The sequence below is a fragment of the Vicia villosa genome, linkage group LG2, assembly GCF_029867415.1.
Source record: "Vicia villosa cultivar HV-30 ecotype Madison, WI linkage group LG2, Vvil1.0, whole genome shotgun sequence".
Taxonomy (NCBI): Eukaryota; Viridiplantae; Streptophyta; class Magnoliopsida; order Fabales; family Fabaceae; genus Vicia; species Vicia villosa.
The window spans coordinates 188616893-188638346 of record NC_081181.1 but is presented as its reverse complement, the minus strand read 5'-3'; the positions used below and the strand labels follow the sequence as shown (position 1 = coordinate 188638346).

At 32.6% G+C, this 21454-nt stretch overlaps 2 protein-coding genes across 4 annotated transcripts in view; both read left to right on the top strand.

Annotated features, from left to right (window-relative positions):
• The first annotated feature begins 11633 nt into the window (after positions 1-11633).
• LOC131653329 (eukaryotic peptide chain release factor subunit 1-3-like) lies at positions 11634-16102 on the top strand. 3 transcript variants are annotated; one of them, XM_058923436.1, is made up of 6 exons: positions 11634-11790; positions 12880-14367; positions 14455-14582; positions 14662-14741; positions 15180-15255; positions 15846-16102. In XM_058923436.1, the coding sequence occupies exon 2, from the start codon at positions 12905-12907 to the stop codon at positions 14213-14215; it is 1311 nt and encodes a 436-aa protein (XP_058779419.1). In that variant the 5' UTR covers positions 11634-11790; positions 12880-12904; the 3' UTR covers positions 14216-14367; positions 14455-14582; positions 14662-14741; positions 15180-15255; positions 15846-16102. The 3 variants fall into 3 exon arrangements, with proteins under 3 accessions (XP_058779419.1, XP_058779418.1, XP_058779421.1); XM_058923435.1 differs by having other exon boundaries at positions 14446-14582; XM_058923438.1 differs by having other exon boundaries at positions 11637-11790; positions 12888-14367; positions 14446-14582.
• Positions 14222-21454, top strand: part of LOC131650913 (uncharacterized) — a 26196-nt gene continuing 18963 nt past the window's right edge. The window contains exons 1-2 of the mRNA XM_058920613.1: positions 14222-14367; positions 14446-14582. Coding sequence (XP_058776596.1) covers positions 14222-14367; positions 14446-14582 — 283 coding nt within the window. The remainder of the gene's footprint in view (positions 14368-14445; positions 14583-21454) is intronic.

Below are 21454 nucleotides of genomic sequence, written 5' to 3'. Positions count from 1 at the left end.
TTCTTTTTGTTTTTTTCGTTTTTATGAAAAAAAACTCGATTTTTTGTTTTTTAGAAGAAAAAAACTGGACTTTTTGATTTTTCCAAAAAAAACTCGATATTTCATTTTTTCAAAAAAACCTCGCTTTTTTCGTTTATCCGAAAAAAACTCGATTTTCTGTTTTTTTGAAAAAATCGATTTTTTCGTTTTCCAAAAAACTCATTTTTTTTTATCAAGCAAGACACCATCCTCCAAGTAGGAAGTAAATTCTGACTTGACATTTGTAATTGAAGTATTTTCCATCACATATTCTGAGAAGCCTCCTCCCAATCTTGACTTGTGACATCAATGTCATCTACCAATGTTGATGCACCAACTTCACTACTTGTAAGAACCATATCATCATTTGGTTGATATTCTTCAACTAAATCTTCACACATTTATATTACCTTTTCCAATTCTTTGGGAGCATTATCCCCATACATAAGTGGGAAGAAGTAATTCAATAATGTTATTTTATATCTAGGATCCAAAACAGCCAATATCGCCATCACCCCATTAATCAAACTCCAATATTTGTCAAACTTCACTATCATACTTCTTGCCATACTTTGTATAACATCACTAGAAGAATCTTGCCACTTTCTTAAGGCTAATCTTATTTGACAAACTTTGGGAAAATAAATGTTTGATGTTGGATACTTAGTACCCGAGAACAACTCAGTGACACAAAAAAACAATTTCAACTTTTCACAGATTTCTCTTGCCATTTTCCAATCTTCTTCACTTGGTGCACACTTATATTGGGAATCACGACGTTGTTTTAAATGTTTAAAAACTTGTTCATAAGGCAACGCAGAAGCAAGCATTAAATAAGTAGAGTTCCATCTTGTTCTACAATCTTGTGCAAGCTTCTTTTCTTAAGTCATGTTCAATTGATTACAAGTTTCTTTAAATTTCTCCTCCCTCTTTGGTGTTGCTACCCAAAAACCGTCACTTTCCCTAATCTTTTCAATTGAACTAGAAATTGTTTGCATGCCATCTTTCACTATCAAGTTTAATATGTGGGCGCAACAACCCATATGAAATAATTTCCCTTTTAAAATAAAAGAAGAAGGTGACATCTTATCAATCAAATGGTCAATCAGAGCATCATTGGTGCTACAATTATCAACGATTAATGTTGACAATTTTCTATCAATATTCCAATCCATCAAACAATCTACCAAAAAATCACAAATGACCTCAGCAATATGTGGCGTAGGGACATAAATGAACCTAAAAATAAATTATAATAAATATCACATAAAATAACTAAACTATAATAATAACATAAATGGAAGGGAGAAGTTACCTGATGATTCGATTATGCAAAATCCAATTTTCATCAATGTAATAAGCTATAACAGACATATATCCTTTGTTCTGATTGCTAGAAGTCTACATATCAGTAGTTATTGCAATGCAACCTTTATTCTTTGCAGGTATTTTCATTTGTTTTGACTTCTCACTTTCATACAACTTCATTATATCATTCGTCATGGTATTGCGAAAAACTATCTTGAACAAAGGTTTAAGAGAATTGCTATAATTTCTAAAACCAATATGGTTAACCATCATGATGGGATATTCATGCAATATAATCATCTTCGCGAGTTCATTCCTAGAAATATCTTGATTAAATGTATAATTTCCAACCACAAATGATTCATGTCTGTTTCCGGATTTTTTTTCTGTCACTTTAAGCATGGCTTGTTTTGGACCTCTCTCTGTGTGTTTTGGACATATGCTAATATGATCAAATAAATGTTTAGTACCATTTTTTTGTATCACCATCAAGTTTTTTATCACAAGATTTGCATATAGCCTTCCAAATGCCTCCTATTTTTTGCCTTTTAAAATAGGGTCAAGCATCCGATTTTAATCCCATTTGGTTAGGACTTGTAGTGGGTTCAACAGGAGCTTCAGGATCTTGATTTTCTATATTTATTTCATTTGGAGTAGATTGAACTTCCTATGTGAGTGAAACTCCATTACTTTCTATAAGAACTTAATTCCTTTCCAAAGCAACATTAGGACTATTAGATGATTGAAATTCACCAACCATTTTTTTATAAAAAACCTGAAACACACAAACACTAATTTTAAAAGGCTACATGAAAGTAGAACAAAAATAATAAATATATAAAATAATAATAAATAAATAAAATAGTAAATACATGAAATTCACATAAAAAATGATTAATAAAAAAAAACTTATATTTCTAAATATATGATGCATTACACATATCTCTAAATGTATGGAGTATATTTCTAAATATATGATGCCTTATTTCCTGTAACTTTTCATCTAGTTACTTTTTAAAATTTTAATTTTTGTAATATATCAAATAGAAATATTGGCTTTGGTCTTATAATTAAAAATATAAGATATTTGATTTGATTTTTTATGGATGATATCATGATATTTTTATTCATTAAAAAAGTAATATTTTTTGTTTATTTAACAAAATTAAATTATAGTGTGATATATTAATAAAAAATAGGAAACGTATATTTTAATATTTTTTAAGGAAAAACTGATGACAATATTTTAATTACAAATGCATAGTATAGTAAAAAATGTACACAAAAATATTCAAAAGGAGATACAGATGAATAGTTTTTTGATTAATTTATATTTTTTTATATGCAAATGATTTGATAACTCTAACATTTCTAAACAATATAATTAAACGTTAGTTAAAACAATCTACTTTTTCCTATAAACAATTACATGAACAGGTTTATGAGAATCAAGGGGAAACAATCTACTTTTTTCTATAAACGATAATATGAACAAAATTATGAGAATCAAGGAGAAACAATCTATTTTTTCCTATAAATAATTACACGAACAAATTTATGAAAATCAAACCTTATTGACGAAATTGTAAGAGCTGAGAATAATGGAAGCACACCAAACGGAGGAGATGATTGACGATAGTGAGCCCTGGCACTGGCAGAGAAGATGGAATTGGAAGAGGAAGCTGAATGGAGATTTGACGGTAGAAGAAAAAAAAGAAGGAGTCTAACGTCTAAGACTCTAAGTGTCTGGCAGAAGAAAATGAAACGCTTCAACTTTTTTTAGGGTATTAATATTTACATTTCTCTCTTAATAAATACATGAATATTTATTTATTTTTAAAAATAAACATAAAGGAAATGACTAAAAAACCTAATCTAAAATATATATTAAATTAACTATATTAAAATAATAGGTGGGATGGGGTCCCTGCGGGGTGGGGGATGTATTCCCCGTCCCCGAAATGCTCTTGGGGGAATTTTTTTCCCCATCCCCGCCCTCGCGGGGAAAATTCCCCATCTTTGAGGCCCCGAACGGGGCATTCCCCTTGGGATCCCCATTAAGAGGTCCAAACTGACATCCCCACAACATGGCCTATATTGAAACACCATATTGAAACAAGATGTAACTTATACAAAATGCATGCAAACATAGATAAGAGAATTTGCGTTTGATATGGTAGTTTCACTATCCTTTTGCCATAAGTATTATGTTAATACATCTGCCTAAAGTCTTTTCATGCTTAGGTGTGAGGACATGAAATATTAACCACTTGCAAGTGGATATCAACTTCCAGTTGGTCAGTGACATGATAATAAGGAATTTATATCAGTGAGAACATGAATTGGCAAGTGCAAATCATTATAATTTTATGTTTACACTCAAGCACGTTGTAGCTTTAGAAACTAATTTCTGTTAATAATTTATTTATTTCTATATAGATTATTAATTAATTTACTTTCTCAATTGTTAATTTTGATGATGAAAGCTTTTTTTATTATTGAGAACATTATTATCATATTCTTTTTTGAATAAAGTGATTGTATAGATTATGATGATTCTTCTATTCTTGTATAAAGATGCTTGTTTTCCATTACAATCAGGAACAACGATCCAATGCCAGCAAAGTATTCTTCTACTTTTTTTACAGGATCGTGATATGCAGTAAGACCACCTTTTGCTAGAAATATTATATCATCACACGTTCTGAACAAAGTATAGCTGTATAACAAGGCGGCTTACTATGAATCAACGTATCAAAACTAAATCGCCTCCATCACAAGTCCCATATCGTTTATTCCATGGTTTTTGTATTGTTTGTATGGAAAATAATACCACATCATTTATTATAGAAACAAAATAGGTCTTTATAAAACAAACAAACACTTAGTTAATTAAAGAGATTTTCTTTGTAGACCCCCTTATGGGGAGAACCTCCAGCAAAAACCCAAAAATACGCCTATTTCGGAAATGCATTTTCGAAGTAATTTTTTTTCTTCAGATTTTCCCAGAATTCGGAAATGCATCTCTGAAAACATCAAATGGGGAGTGTTTTCAGAAATGCATTTCCGAAATTACCTTTTTCACATTTTTGGGTGATTTCGGAGATACATCTCCGAAATATGCAGATTTTTTTTTTTTGCTTTTCTAAACAACGTTTAGTCTTGTATTTTTAATTAAACGACAACGTTTGCAGTAAATAGTGCTTGATATAAATAAAATATAACCCGAATATAATAAGCGACATATTAGCATAAAATACTAATATTATATATACAACTAATAGTGTACGAAAGTGTACGTAAATGTCAATAAATACTAGCCGAATACAATAAAGTCAAAGAAAAATAAATCGAAACCCCCTACTCTGCCTAGTATATGTCGTCGCGCCGCCTGCGTCACCGACCATCCTCTCCACGACTCCAACCTCCTCTGGACCGTCGTGCGCAATGATACCTCGGTCAAATGCGTCCCTCCCAAGCATCTCTATCCGCTGGCATATCGGTAGGAGATCAGTAGCATGGTCATCCTCGCCCTGCTGGTTCTCCAAAATCTCTTCATATGCTGGCCTAGGAGCTCCCAGAGCGTCGGATGTCATCAGAGGATGTGACACCCGATAGAACCATATTACATACCCCTCTACATAATGCCACTCCTGAGTGGCCTACGTACGCCGATACTCCTCCGGGACCAAATGATGCGCCCAATCCTTAAATATGGCAGTGAGCTCCACTTGGGTAACAGTGTCGAGAGCAACCTCAAACGGTGACCTCGGTATCATCCGCACACGTCCAAACTGCCGCATGCACCGCTCCGACAGATACCTCACCATGGTGTTGGCCCCGCATGCCAACCAGCCAGAGTATAACGCGATGCAGTCGAATGGGACAACAACACTGTAGTCGGTGAACGGCGTCCAATGGATGTCATCGTGGGTTGTGCGGTCGAGGTACCCGCGATATGGTCCCATTGCATTGTTCCCCCTTTGGAGAACATATCGGGCGGCCTTGGGTAAAGCGTCATCGTATGCAGCATCAATGGCGAAGCCGTGGATGCGGGGGAAGTAGGAGATGATCCAGCCTTGAAACACAAATACGATAACATGTTAAAAATAAATACGAACCATAAATAAATGTGAAATAATTAAAAAGAAACGTACCGTCAGGAGTGTGGCAGATCCAGTCAACTGCCTGGTCCTCCAGTTGGAGGCTTCATTCAGCTTCTGGTATAGGTATACCTGAATAGCTGACCCCAGTTCCACTGGTGAATGGTAGTCAGGTCCATGAAGTAGCGAAGATAAGTCACGTCCATGTAGGTTGCACTCTTGTCCACACAGAGTGCAGTGCCAACCAAAAACATGAACCAGCAACGGAGAGCGCAGGCACGGTGATACTCCGTAAAAAGCTCGTCTCCCTCCTGCTCGGACTCGGCCGCCGCCACCAAGTGGTTGTCATACAGCTCTCTCAAGCTGGAGAACCGGATATGGGCCTCATTCCTCGTCCGACACTCAAAATCAGCCATGTGTGAGTCTATACCCAGATAGTCGACCATCCACTCGATTGCCTCAACCCTCTATATCCGGAAATGGTGCAGCAGTCTCCCTCTGATCGGCAGGTGGAGCAGACAGTGAACATCATGCAAGGTGATCATCAACTCCCCCCGGTAAGTGGAAAGAAGACATCTCCCTATGCAACCGCTCCACAAAAGCCCCCTGCATGCCGTAGCTGATAGTGGTATACCCGGTCATGCACAACCCACCGAGCCCGGAAGCAGTCACCACATCATTAAACCACTGCGCGTCTGGTTTAAACAGATCAAAAATCTTCCGCTCGTGGTTCACCATTTTTAGCGTCACCTTTTCCTGTTACAACAAAAACAAAAATAAAAATATTGTTAATTAGATCGTGAAGAAAATGTAAAATAAAAAGCTAAATAAAAAACAAAGAAATAATGAAGTCGGTTAAATTAAAAAAATACCTCTCCCTCCCAGACACGTCGAGCGACGTGCTCGTAGTAGGAAATCAACACCGAAGTGTCCCTAGGACCCCCTGGGAAGCCATCCTCCTCCTCCTCCTCCCCGTGCGGAGGGTCAGCATCAGGTATCTCCTGATCATCCCGGTATCTCACCTCCTTCTCCTACTCCCAGGAAAAAGACACCCGAGTAAGCCGACTCCTCGATCCTGATGAGGAACCAATCTCATCCATCTGGACGGGTACTCGTACTCTACCCCGTCCCTGTGTCACTGCCAACTGTGACGCCCGCTCGCGTCTAACCGACGCTGTTTGGGTCTCTTTGCCCTGTTTGAGTCGTGCGGGGTTGCCTGCCATTTTCCTGAAAACATTGAATTCCATAAGAATGCGAAACAATCAAGAAAATAAAAAAACATTTCTGGGTATATTTCTGAAGTACATTTTCGAAACTGGTGAGGGAGGTGTTTTCGGAAATGCACTTCCGAAACCTCCCTGCGACACCAGTTTTGCAGAACTTCAAAACCTTGCCCTAAGTGCATAAAAATTCCATTTTTCCTATCTAAATATATCCAGTGACATATAATAACCTAAATGTACTACATTATATTAATTTATAATACCCCTAATATCAATTTCAATCTTAAATTGAAAATTTGGAAAACTTACAAATTTGAGGTGTTGTTGGAGGTGCTTTAGAGGTGTTGTATGAGCCTTTGGAGTAACCTTTGATGGTCTTTGAAGTTGCCTTTGGTGTTTATGCAAATGCTTGAGAAGAAATTTGGGGTGTTTGAAAGATTTAGGGTAAATGGAAATGGGGGAGAGTGTTTTGTTTAAACAGCGAAACACGCATTATTTCGGAAATGTATTTCCGAAATATTTTTTTTACGTAAAAAAAAAGGTGATTTCGGAAATGCATCTCCAAAATTACTCTTTTTTTAACTTCAGAGATGTATTTCCGAAGTAAATGGGCATTTAGATAATTTCAGCGAGGGTGGCCAAGAAAATAGGGAGGTTAATAAAGAAAATTCCTAATTAAATTTGAAGTAGGCCTAGAGTAAATGGGCCATAAGCCCAACATGATTAATAATAAAATTTTTGTTTAAATAATTTCTTAATTTGAAAAAATCAAAATTATTAATTAATATATTTTTAAAAATTTTAAAAAATATAACGTGATTTAAAAATTACCGCATAGACGTTATGTTGGACTAAAATCAAATTTCGCTAATAATTCATGGGTGGTTTGTATATTTAAAAGTTAATTTAATGCGGCTAATTTTGATATCTACTTAATATAAATCTAAGGTTGTCATGATGACAACCCTAGACACATGTCATGCTAATAGTTAATCTAACATGAACTCTAGACACATGTCATTCTCATAGCTACTCTATCATCAACCCTAATTCTATTTTTTAAAATTAATTTTATATTAAATATTAATAATTAATAACTAATAAAAATAAAATATAATATTCCACTAACCCTATTAAAAATAATAATAATAATAATAATAATAATAATAATAATAATAACATTAATAACTATTAACTAATATGAATGTATTATTAATCTATTCAAATTTCTCATTTTTAATTTATTCGGTTAATCTATTTCATCTTTCCTAATCCATAACCACCTATCATTCATTAGACCTTTTATTCCATCGGTTATAAAATTTATTTGCACATTTAATTGATTTTCAATTTTATTCTTCAACTACTCTTATTCATATTAATAAGACCTTTAATCTCATTTCTTCAGTTACAAAATTCATTTACACATTCAATGCATTTTTTTATTCTGTCTCATCTTTCATACTTTTCAACTATCCTATTTATTCTCATTCTAATTCTAATTGGGGTGGTCAAGCAGTAAGTACAAACATGGATTCGAGTCCTATATTTCTCAAGGATATTATGTCAAACACTACGATTAAAGTTAGAATCAGTCGGATATGGGATAATCTCAACATTACTAGGAAAAAGAATTAATTAGCACATATATGATTTTAATTGATGAAAAGGTACTCTTATTTCATCTATTCCTTTATTAAATTAGCTTTTGTTAATTTTTAATTTTTGCTTTTTTAATTTTAAATTTTTTAGAGCAATTACATACCTACAGTGATACTAAGAAAGTTTTGGAAGAAGGAATAATTTATGTTATTGAAGGTTTTGAGGTGTTAAAGAATGAGACAAGATATGATGTTGTTGAAAATAATTCTTCAATGCTTCAACTTTAAGGTGCTACAAAAGTGACTTTTCAAGAATGCGATTACGGAAAAATCTCTCTCTACATTTTTTTAATTTGTTTGTTGTGTTACTTTTTTTTCTTTGTTCTACTGTACATTGGCAAAGTAGAAATATTAGTAATTCTAGAAATTTGCCGTTTTGGTCTTTCTTTATCTTTCTAATGTTAAATATAGGTAATTTTAGATAGTATAATTTAATTACTTTTAACCTTTTCAGATTTAAATTACATAGTTATCAACCAAAAAGAATTGAATCACATGTGATCATAAAATAATTTTTTTCATTAGTAAAACCTAAGTATGGATTGGATAAGTGAGGATACGTTATTTATAAATTATTAATCATCAAACAACACATTTATTATTTCTTTTGGTTGCTAATGTATTCCATATTTTGTATACTACTTTTTCTCTCCATTGATTTTATACATTTATATGAATTTTTAAAAATATATGGTTACTTTGTTACAAGTATATATATATAACGCTATTTGGTGTTTTATTACATGATTCATAGAAAATCTTAATAATAATAATATTTCTTAGTTACACTAACTTTTAAATATTTTTCAATTTTATTCCTTAAAACAATCATTAAAATGATATTAATTAATAATAATTTTTAATTAATAAAATTGTGAGTTATAATTTTTAATAAAAGTTTTTGTCTTATTAATATTTATTATTTTGCATACGAAAATATAATTTGTCCATATTTTTGTAATGAATTGTAATAATATTTATTTGTAACTCCTATTATCATTGTAAGAGTCATGTATGATATTTTTAATTTAAAAATTTATTATTTTTGTATAAAAATGTATAATTGGTACGTATTTTAATAATTAATTGTGATAATATTAAGATACAGTAAGATCTTAGAGTAAGAAGAGTGGGTCTTAAATATTTTAATGGTAATTAAAGTTAAAAGTTAACAATAATTTGAAAAACAAAAATTTAATAATAATAATATTTATTAAAAATGTCAATTTTGATATAGTATTTAAGAGTTTAGAATATGAAGAGTTCATATCAAATAATTAATAGAAATGATATCATAGAAGGATATATAGGAAAAATATAATAACATAAAAAAATGACGCAGTAACAAAATATTTAAAAATCAGGCTCATTTCTTGATTTCGTCTTACGATTAAATTTAAAGATTTTGATTATTACTTTTATTACAACCTATATTTAGAAATTTATAATTTTTAAGTTTGTAAATTTTTGAATAATCGAGACTTATAATAATGAAAAAAAATCTTAAATATATTTTATTACCTTTTCAAAATAAGAAAAAAATGTTAAAATTGTATTGAAATAAAAAATGTTTATAATGATCTCTCTAAACATTTTAAGATTTTAACAATAATTTAATGAGTAAAAATATTTCACTTTCTGAAATATATTAATGGTAATTAAATTTATAAAAAGTGAGTGATAATAAGAAAAGTTCAAATAAGGTTATTATATTAAAAGAAATTAATATAATCTTTAAATTTTAATAAATGTTTCACTCCTGCCATTTATTTATAGGGAATCCTAACAATTATCTTCTATTTATATTTTATTATTTTATAATATTTTATAATTTTCTTATAAATTTTAGAATTAAAATATAAAAAAAGCTCATTAAAAGAATTTAAAGTCAATTTATTCTATTTTATACAAAACAAAGTTTTTAATAAATTTTAGAATTAAAATTTAATAAAACTCATTAAAAAAATTAATTTTAATTTATTCTTATTATTTCTCTTTTTTTCACTTTATGTCTATTAAAAAACATACAATTTATTGAAATTTATAACGTTTGAATATTATATTATACTTCATAGTTTATTACTTCCAAAAAACTTATGACGAAAAATCATAAAAATATTAGGAAAAACTTAAATATTTTATAATTATTAATATTCTTATATAAGATATTATAAAAATTATAATTTTATAATTTTAATGAAAATTAGAAAAATTCATACTTGACACCTATAAATATATTTATAAATTTATATATTTTTAAAAACACTTATACTAATTTATTTCAATTATTTATATTTCTTTTTTACTTTATATGTAATAATAATATTCAAAACCGCTCACATATTCATCTTTTTTTCATTACCACTTATTTCAATTTATTCTAATTTAATTTTTTTCACTTTATGTTTTTTTTCAATAGCACTCATGATCTCTCGCATGATCATTAATATGTTTAAGCCGAAAATTTATATATGCATTGATTTTTTTTTTAAAATTTCTATACTTTAATTCTAATAATTTAGATATCTTTTCATTTATTCTTACATTAAATATATTTTTGTATATATAATTAAAAATGTAACTCTCAAATAACTCTTGCAATTTTTTATCAATGTTTCTATAATTAAAACGGTACCTAATTAAATAATTTTTATTGTGTATAGTATAATTGGTGTTATTCATGATGACAATTTTTGTTGAGGAGGGATAATAAGTTATCAAGACTTACTCCTCCTCATCATAACCATTGATTCTTCTCAATGGTAGATAAGAATTCACCTTATTTTTTTATGATATTGCATTATTCACGTAAATATGACATATATTTGTAATTTAAAGAAAATAATTTAAAAAAATTTATGTATAATTTATTAAGATTTTTCATACTGTAAAATTTTATTTTATATTTAACATAATTTTAAAGCATGTTTAATTATATAATTATAATTAACTATACTTAATCAAATATTACCTCCGTTCCTTTTTATAAGAGAAAATTCACTTTTTAGATTCATTGAATAATAAATGTATGTAGTCTATAAAGAGACCAAATACATTAGTTATTCAATGAACCTAAAAAGTGACTTGTCTCTTATAAAAAAGAACGGAGGTAGTATATCATTTCATTTAAAAAGATTAAGGTAAAAATTTTAAACAAACCCGTGCAACGCACGGGCCAAAAATCTAGTTTTTCTCAAAATAAAGATATATACGAGGACTAGAGGGTAATTTCGTCTCGACATCCAAACCACACAGCAAAAACAAGCGTCCATCCTGTCGTTTTTTCACCACATCACATTTAACGGTGTCGTATTCCACCCCATCATATTAACGACGTCGTTCAATATCACTTCATATATACTAGTGCTGCAATCGCACGCTTCATACTCATTGAATCCACAATTCCAGATTTCAGCTAGGGCTCGCCTCTTCTCTCTCACTCTCTTCGCGGCCTTCTCTCAGATTTGCGCCGCTACGGTACGTTCAACGATTCCGCAATTTCTATGCGTTTATTGTTAATCACACTCGTATTTTATGTATGTGATTTGCTTGATTTCGCTTTCGAGATTTTTGATTCTGTGATTCCTATTGAATTTCGCGATTTTGATGTTGATTTTGTTGTTGTAATCATTACAGTCGCAAGAATTTTGTATCTGTGTGGTAGAATTGTTGTTATAGATTGTAGACGTACGTACTCTGTTTCGTGATGCTTTGGACTTCACATGCACATGTTTGTTTATGTATTAGTATTATCAATTAAAATATAATATTGCGTTTACAAGTTGCTGATTTATATTATTTAATAATTAGGGGTTTTACTGGGATTTGTGTTGTGTGATTTTTGTTTGTTTGTGTAATTTGATTCGGGGATTAGTTTCCGTGATTAGTTTCTGTGAGAATTTTTTGATTTAGATGGATAGTCTGATTTGGGGGTAAATGGTTAAATGGAAAAGCTGCATCTGAATTGGATTTGATTTATTGATGTTAATTTGGATAGCTTTTCATCTGATGTATGGTCAAAATTTATAAATTGATCTGTGATTAGTAGCACCGATTGATGTCCAGGTGTAATGTTTTTTACTGAATTGTTTCTGTCATGGTTTTAAATTGGGTGCGATTGTGGGTGTTGCGATTGTTGTTGCGATGTGCATTATGATCGTTGTGTCATGAATTATGACTGAGAGGTGTTTGAAATTCAATGTTGAGAAACACTTAAGGTTAAGATTTCTCATTATAATTGAGTTTTGGAATTTCATGAAAATACTTGAAAAAACATGGGTGAAATTGTCTGATGTTGTTCATAATGCGGTCAGATGCATGGTCCTAAATCACACTGCAATTGCTGTCCGATTCAGTTACGGAGGCTACCCCATCCATGATATTGCGGTTGCGGAATGGAATTTAAAACCATGGTTGCCAAGTGTAATTTTTTAATTGAATCCACATAGTGTCAGTATATTCTGTTTCATGTTTGATACTATTTTTTGCCCATGCATCAAGTTTATGTTTCTCTGTTTTCAGTTATGTGGATATAGCTTATTTATTGTCTTTTGTATTTCTTTCAAGGTTATTAGTTCCTTATTGTTCAGAGATGGCTGATGCTCATGATACTGATAAGAACATTGAGGTGTGGAAAATCAAGAAGTTGATCAAGGCTCTTGAAGCTGCCAGAGGAAATGGGACGAGTATGATTTCCCTTATCATGCCCCCACGTGATCAGATAGCTCGAGTTACCAAGATGCTTGGGGATGAGTTTGGAACTGCTTCAAACATCAAAAGTAGGGTGAATCGTCAGTCTGTGCTTGGTGCAATCACTTCTGCTCAGCAGAGGCTTAAGCTTTATAACAAGGTTCCTCCTAATGGGCTTGTTTTGTATACTGGCACAATTGTCACTGATGATGGAAAGGAGAAAAAGGTGACAATTGATTTTGAGCCATTTAGACCTATCAATGCTTCTCTCTATCTTTGTGACAACAAGTTTCACACTGAAGCTCTAAATGAACTCCTGGAATCTGATGACAAGTTTGGATTTATTGTCATGGATGGTAATGGCACTCTGTTTGGGACCTTGAGTGGTAATACAAGAGAGGTGCTTCACAAGTTTAGTGTGGATCTTCCAAAGAAACACGGAAGAGGAGGGCAATCAGCCCTACGTTTTGCCCGTCTTCGGATGGAGAAGCGTCATAACTATGTGAGGAAGACTGCTGAGCTTGCAACCCAGTTTTATATCAATCCTGCTACCAGCCAGCCTAATGTTTCTGGATTAATTCTTGCTGGTTCTGCTGATTTCAAAACCGAGCTTAGTCAGTCAGATATGTTTGATCCCCGTCTTCAGGCAAAAATACTTAATGTTGTAGATGTTTCGTATGGAGGGGAGAATGGGTTTAATCAGGCTATTGAACTGTCGGCTGAAATTCTGTCCAATGTCAAGTTTATTCAGGAAAAACGTTTGATTGGAAAATACTTTGAGGAAATCAGTCAGGATACGGGGAAGTATGTATTTGGTGTTGATGATACTCTTCAAGCTCTGGATGCAGGAGCTGTTGAGACACTTATTGTCTGGGAAAATCTGGATATGACTAGGTATGTTTTAAAAAATAGTACTACTGGTGAAATTGTCATTAAGCACTACAACAAGGAGCAGGAAGCTGTCCAAAGCAATTTTAGAGATCCTGAAACCGCTGCTGATTATGAGGTTCAGGAAAAGCTGTCTCTGTTGGAGTGGTTTGCAAATGAATACAGACGGTTTGGTTGCACTCTCGAGTTTGTTACCAATAAGTCTCAAGAAGGTTCACAGTTTTGCAGAGGTTTTGGTGGGATAGGTGGGATCTTGCGTTACCAGCTTGATATGAGAACATTTGACGATTTTTCTGATGATGGAGGCGTGTATGATGATGAATAGCAATCAATGAAATACTTCCTACTACTGGTGCAGGAAAGGGAGGTCAAAATACCTGCATCAGTATGGGAGGTGGCTGCACGCGCTGCTGCTGCTCCTCCTCTTCCTCCTCTTCTGTCTGTGGTGTTGCATGGAAAGTTTGACTGCAAAATGAGGTTAAATTTTAATGCCCTTTCTGCATCATTTTAGCATAAATTTTTCTATTGTACTTGATTGTCTATATTTGTTGTCAGAAATTTCAGCTGCTTTACTCCAAAAGCGCTGTCTGATATGAATTACTTCCTTGCTTGTCCTCCTATCATTCAATCTCTGGCACTACAAACTTCCGCAACATTGCTGGCAACAGCTGAAGAAAACCTGTCATTTCCTAGTAAGTTTAGTTCTGTTTTTATGGTGTTATTCCTTACTCATTTGCCCTACTTCTCTCTAAAAATTGCTGTATCATTTAGCTCCTCCGCGACCTGCTTGTATTCAGAAGGGAAAAAACAAAGTCGTCCTTCCAAAAGAACAAAACATAGCATCAATGAAGGTCAGACCTCATAATAAGTTATATAACATATGTCAATACACATGCTTTTAAACTTTTATCTCTAGTAATTTAGCTTTCATTATTTTAATTTGCTTATTATATTTATTCATTCTTAATATGCTTTTTGTCAAGTGTAGCTCCATTTGACAGAAAACCTTTTTTTTTTTCTAATCTGGGAATTGAGACTGTCCCATGTCTCTTCAGATTTGGACATACTGATATTTGATCCAAATCTTTGCTGTATCCCAAACCTAGAAAAACAATAATAATGCAAGTTCTTTTGGGTTACATAGGGAAACATTATTTCTATATTGTAGTTATGATTGCAGAGTTCTTTCTACGATGTGCTGTATGGTAGTTTTATATTCCAGCTTCCTTTTACCGGTGTAGTGTTTTGGGTGATATCTTAAACCAACTGAATATTCTTGCGTGTTGCAGCCTTTGTTGAACCGGTCTGTATTTGTAACCTAGCTCAGCTTCGATGAAGAAGCAGCCTGCTCACTAAGTTATCAAGGTGCATTTTACTTTTATCTCTTTCCATCAAATGATGTTTTAAGGATACTACAGGTCTTGGTTGACATTATTTAGAGAATGTTTTTGGTGTTTGATGGTGAATAGCATATAGTTTCAAACTTATAAATTGCATAGAAAATAAACTAGCTAGTTTTTGTGTCGAGTGCTTTGATGTTATCATTTCTACCAACATATAATTAAATGCTGATATTGATTTCTATTTCTAATATAGTCCATGAAAGTGGATGACCATTTGAAATTTGATAATGATTGGCTAATGTTTTTTTTTTGGATTAATTTATAGTATGTAACTTTGTTTAATTTTTTTTTGGTAAGCACCTAGGTTTTTGTTATATTCTCCTCATGTATGACAAATGTTTTAAATGACATACTTTTGCTAGAACGATGTTTACACCGGCACCATGCCTTACTTTTGCTAGAACAATTTTTTTGGACATTACTATGCAGCATATCCATTTTACATTAAACGCAATAAGCATAAGCATTGTTTGAAATTTCAATATCCCATCACTATATGCTGTGGGGCACTTGTCTCTATTCCTGAACCAAGTTGAATAAATGGTGTTGTAGGTGAACGAGATATTTCGCTGTATGCCTTTCTTCAAGGATAATCGAGCCTATCCACACCTCATCAATGCTTGTGTCTTCTACTATATCATAAGTGCCTCAGTCATGCTTTTGAAATTTTCGATACATTGAACTGTGTTTTATTTTATTATTGATACTGTACTCATGGTTTGCTTTTATTCCTAGTGTGGTTTGTATAATAGATTGCTTAAAGATGTCATGTTATGAAAACTTCAGTTATTAAAACTAAATTATATTTACACCATTGCCATGATTTTACTTTGAAATACGACTGGAGTTTGTTAGAAATTCACCAGGCGAGTGAGTTTGAATTATTTAGTATAATGGTGGAAGATATCTGCAATATTATTCTAATGAGTTGCATCATTTGCAACATTATGCTATGCGTTAAACTTGTAGTTTGTATGTGTACGAGTAAATATTCTCAAGCATAGCCAGACAATACAAGGTGTTCTGACCTCAAGTGAGACCATGTTTGATGTATATTTATTGTTTCGGTTGATGAGCTCTTAAAATTGTCTTCTGTAAAAATTGTCTCTAAGATTAAGCTTGAGTGTTACCTTTAGTCTTGATTTTCAAATAATGAGACTCTAGTCCTAATCTAGGATAATGAGTTGGCCACACACTTTTATATAAGGTGCCAATGATTTAAGATTTAAGATGGATCTCGAATAATGGAAGATTTTGTTTGAGGCCTACGATTGTCTCTGGAGGGGTTTGTTGGAGATTGAGGTTAGTGAAAGCTAATTAAAATGTTGTATGCATGTGTGCTTATAATGGATTCTTTGAAGATTTTAGGAGGGAATCCGTTAAAGTTGCTGGAATAGATTCTCTTATGAGCGCGTGATTCTCCGGCATATGTGTATGTTGACGGGCTTTAGGTGTAAAGTTCACTTTGGATGGGTCTTAGTCAAATTAGAAACACTGTTTTATCTTTGTTAGTTTTACATTATCGTTTAATTATGTGTCTAGAACAATTTTATTTTTTGCTGAAGCGTGTAGATCAAACTTTACTAGGTGTAATAATAAATTTAAGGGTTAAATAAGTTTTTGGTCCCTATAAATATCTCAATTTTGGTTTTTAGTCCCTATAAAAAAAAGGTCGACTTTTAGTCCCTATAAAATTATTTTTGCACTCACTTTTAGTCCCTGTAGAGGGACTAAAAGTGAGTGAAAAAGTAATTTTATAGGGACTAAATGTCGACTTTTTTTTTATAAGGACTAAAAATAATTTTTGATAATTTTATAGGGACTAGAAACATATTTAACCCTAAATTTAAATGTCCGACATTTTAGATAACTTTAAACATTGTTGATAGACGTGACAAATTACCAAGTGTCCTTTTTAGAGGGTTAGACCCTTGGCTGAGAAGCGCTTCTTATGACCAACACAATAGCCCTTAAATGATACCATGAAAAGTAAGCAAGCAATGAAATAAAGCCTCCTCTTAATGAAAGAATAATGATGATACAAATTAGTGAAAACAACAAACATTTCTTGAACCATAAATAAAATTCTTGAACAAACGGCTCTGTAGGAGCGACAAAAATAAGACAAAAATAAAATAAAATAAAATGCACATTCTGACATCTGACCAAGAGTGACCACCAGTCTTTTATCTACTCTTTCTTACTCATGATGAATTTTATTCCTCTATATTTTAATCATGCGGTAGAAGGATTTCACATTCCTCAGGGAATTCTTGAAAGACACTTTTATAGTAGGGTAACTAAACTTTTTAACCCTTGCGTACTCTTCTTTAGCCAAGTGAACGTTTTTAAAATGCATTTCACACACATCATTTTGAGCCTTCAAACGTTCTCAAACTTTACTCAAGAACTTCTCTAACTCCCCTATAGTCTAATAAGTAGAACTTAAAGCCCATTCACGTTTGCTAAAGCAATTTCTATATTAACAACGTCTTCTAGATCTCTGTCAAGGTAATATCCCTTTTTTTCATCCCTAGAGTAATCACCTTCACTTTATTAGCCAACCAAGGTAATATCCCTTTTTTTTATCCCTAGAGTAAACACCTTCACTTTATCAGCCAACCAACAAATGTGGATACAAAAATGATTGCACCTTGTCACCCATTTCCATTAAGAGGTTAGCAAATTCCTGAAGATAACCAAAAAAACTAACTCATTTCGATGACAAGCACCCCAATACCCTGCTTAAGCCCATATTTTCCTTTTAGAGTGATTCAGGCTCCAAGATCTTGCCCTTACCTACAACTCCAAAAGCCAAGTGGGAGGAGGCATTGCGCATCTAGTACGACATTTACACCATCTCTTCTTGATGGACAACTTCGGTTTGTAATTGGAAAGTATACATAATCTTCTTCAAAAATGAAATATCGAAGCTCCACAACTTTCCTAGGACCATGACAATTAAAAAATGGAGATAAGTTTGTTGAGGCCGAAAACAAACCTTCCTAAATCTAGCTTCCCGTTTCGAGGCATTTTAAAAACGAGCATCTTCACTTACAAGATGGTTGGAAGGATATCGAAGAGAGGTCGGGTAGACTTCGGGTGAGGAACAACGTTATATGTCTGGCCGTTCTGGATGAGGGATAGTTGGGGAAGTCATAGTGGAAAAGGCACCTGAGGTATGAACTTTTTCTAGAATCGGTACTGTCACAACCTCAAAAGGTGAAGGATTGTTTCTAAACTACCTCCTCATCTCGAGCATCATTTTGTAGCAGTCCATCTTATAAACAAACAAAGAATCAAGCAAAAACAATAGGAACACTCAGTTTCGAATAGTGAAGCAAAAGGGAAAAGGTTATCCATGCCATTACCAAAAATGTTATGCCTCATCTCTAGTAGCCACCTTCATCAGCAAGCGGGTCTCTATATATTGTTTCTTTAACTCCCCAAACACAATAACATATGGTCCAACGCAGCCAAAACCTTTCCAAAAAGCCATAAGCTTATTCTTCAACTAGGCTTCCTCATGAGACAAGTTATCATACAAATAAATATAAGTTTTTAGTTTGGCCACAAAATGATTTTTAGCGCCATAACTTGGGGAATCTGTTAATACATCTTGGAGGTATGTCAGGTTGAGATTCATAGACATTCACATGAGAAAACTCGGCAAGAGGCGTGACTAGATAATATCGACCTTTGAAAAATTTCTTATTGTCGACATACACTGCAAACATCTTACTACCTTTCCAAAAGGAGATTAAACCTTGATCCTATTTTGAGTCAATAGAGATACATTGGATGTTGAAAAGATGAAAGAAGAACGTCAAAATCACCACATTCCTTTTATTTTTGCACAAGTATTAATAGACTTTGACATAATTCCATTTCACGGGATGCACTTGTGAATATACATGGCAACGAGCCGAGTCAGAGACGATTTTTACTTCCCCCAAATCCAAACCCGAATCCCCAAACAATCACGGTTCTTTGCCCCAAACCCTAACGTGGATGGAGAATTAAAATCCAAATCCATCCCAAACAGATTCAGATATTTCCGCCCAGCCACCACTAATTTAGTGAAATCAAATTTTTTAAATAGAAATATTTATTATTTTCAAAATTAAATTACATTACAAATAATAAAATAAAATAATATCAAAATATCAAATTGACCACATATTGAATAAAGTACATAATGAAATAAACATGGAAGATTCACGGTGGGTACTAGTTTTCCCATTACCCGACCTCCCCATATTTTGTAATCAGAGAAAACTCAAATCCTAACCCAAACCCAATCAAAGTGGGTTTTCTCTGTCAAATTCAGGGTGAGTTTGGGTGGATACCCTCAAGTACGGGTTATGTTACCATGGGAACTTGTGAAGGGAAAATGGCCATGTGGTTGAGAACCCCTACCTCAAAGTCGTTAAAGGGAATATGGAGACCTATATAGGAAAATAAACACTTGTGGATGTAACACCCCAAATCTATCCGAAATTATAATAAGGAAAATATCAGAGTATTTAAAATTTCAAACAACAGATTGGAGTATCACATATCAAAATAAAATTTCAACTTGTATGTCATTTAACAGTGATACATAGCATTCGAATAACAATCAACTATCAGCTTTATTCAACTCAAACAACTTGGAAGTATAACAAGTACTTCATATTATTCAACTTGGATTCAACGATTATAATAACAACAACTAAAACATTAACAACATAGAACAACAATGTAAACAACCCCCCGAGTGCTATGTATCGAAGCGACACACCAACAGGACTCGATGAAGCAATAAACTTCCACAGCTATACTTGACTACCTGCCCATTTTCCCTGGTAGGGGAAACATCAGCAGAAAGGATGAGATATCAAACTATATAAATAGGATCATGAAAAATCATATATTAGGTAAAGAATATAAATGAATCACCACCCCACACAACAACAACATAAACATCACAAAGAACATCACCAATGAATAGTCATGATATCAACATATAAACATATTCAACAAGTCATCATATAAGCATCATCAACAAGTCAACATATAAACATCTTCAACAAGTCAACATATAAGCATCTTCAACAAGTCAACATATAAGCATCTTCAACAACTCAACATATCAGCATCACAAGGCATAAACGACAACTTCAACCAACAACTGACAACGACTCAAATGCGACTCTACCGTGCATATGCATGTGGTACCAATCGGAGCTTCAGCCTCCGTCACCAATTGCCCAATTCAGAGGCACAAGACATAAGGCTTCGTGACTAATTTGCCAATCCAGGCCGTCACAATATATATGCAAATGTATGCGAATCGATGAACCGAACATCACACAACATCATCATTTACTTCAAAAAATATTTGTCACAAGGCACACGCCCATATCACAATTATCACCGATCATAAAAGGTAATAACACTTCAAACATAATACAACAACTTCATATATCAACGGAACAATTCCGATAATTCACCTAATCAACGGGAGATGCCATTAGTAAAATAATCACAAAGATATTCACAACAAATCACAATTTCGGTCAAATTCTCAACATAATCTCAGTATGCCAATTTATCAAGTAAACCGAATCAACCTCCAATTAACATTTAACTAAATTAGATATCATGTTAATTATCAAAACGATATCATTGACATATCGATATATTATTCTCAACGTAAATAGTCAACCAAAAACACAATTACGGTCAAATTCTCAAGATACCGTTATTTAACGATAAACCGAATAATTTATCCAAGTCTAAGTATTTTCCAATTAAATAGACTTAGGAAAATTTATTCAACTGTTAATTTAAACAACCAATTAATATCACATTATATTAATTTAATTCAATATTTTATTTTCAATTCATTTTTCAATTTACTATTTCACTTTCTATTCCAAAACCAACATATTTAATATAAAGGATACTCAAATCCACACAATTTCGGTCGGTTCGTAAAATAGCACAATTTTAACAAAATATCACTATCACATTAACCTACTAATTAAACTTAGGTACCACATAAATTTTCATCAAATTCCGAACAACTAATTATATCGCTTAATTCGGCTATTTCGGTGAAACGAGACTGTTTTGCATTTCACTAATTCTATAACTGTTACTATTTTCAATTTATT

What these genes read in the sequence shown, in the direction of transcription:
- LOC131653329 (XM_058923436.1), top strand. Translation starts at nt 12,905, where the DNA reads ATGGCTGATGCTCATGATACTGATAAGAACATTGAGGTGTGGAAAATC.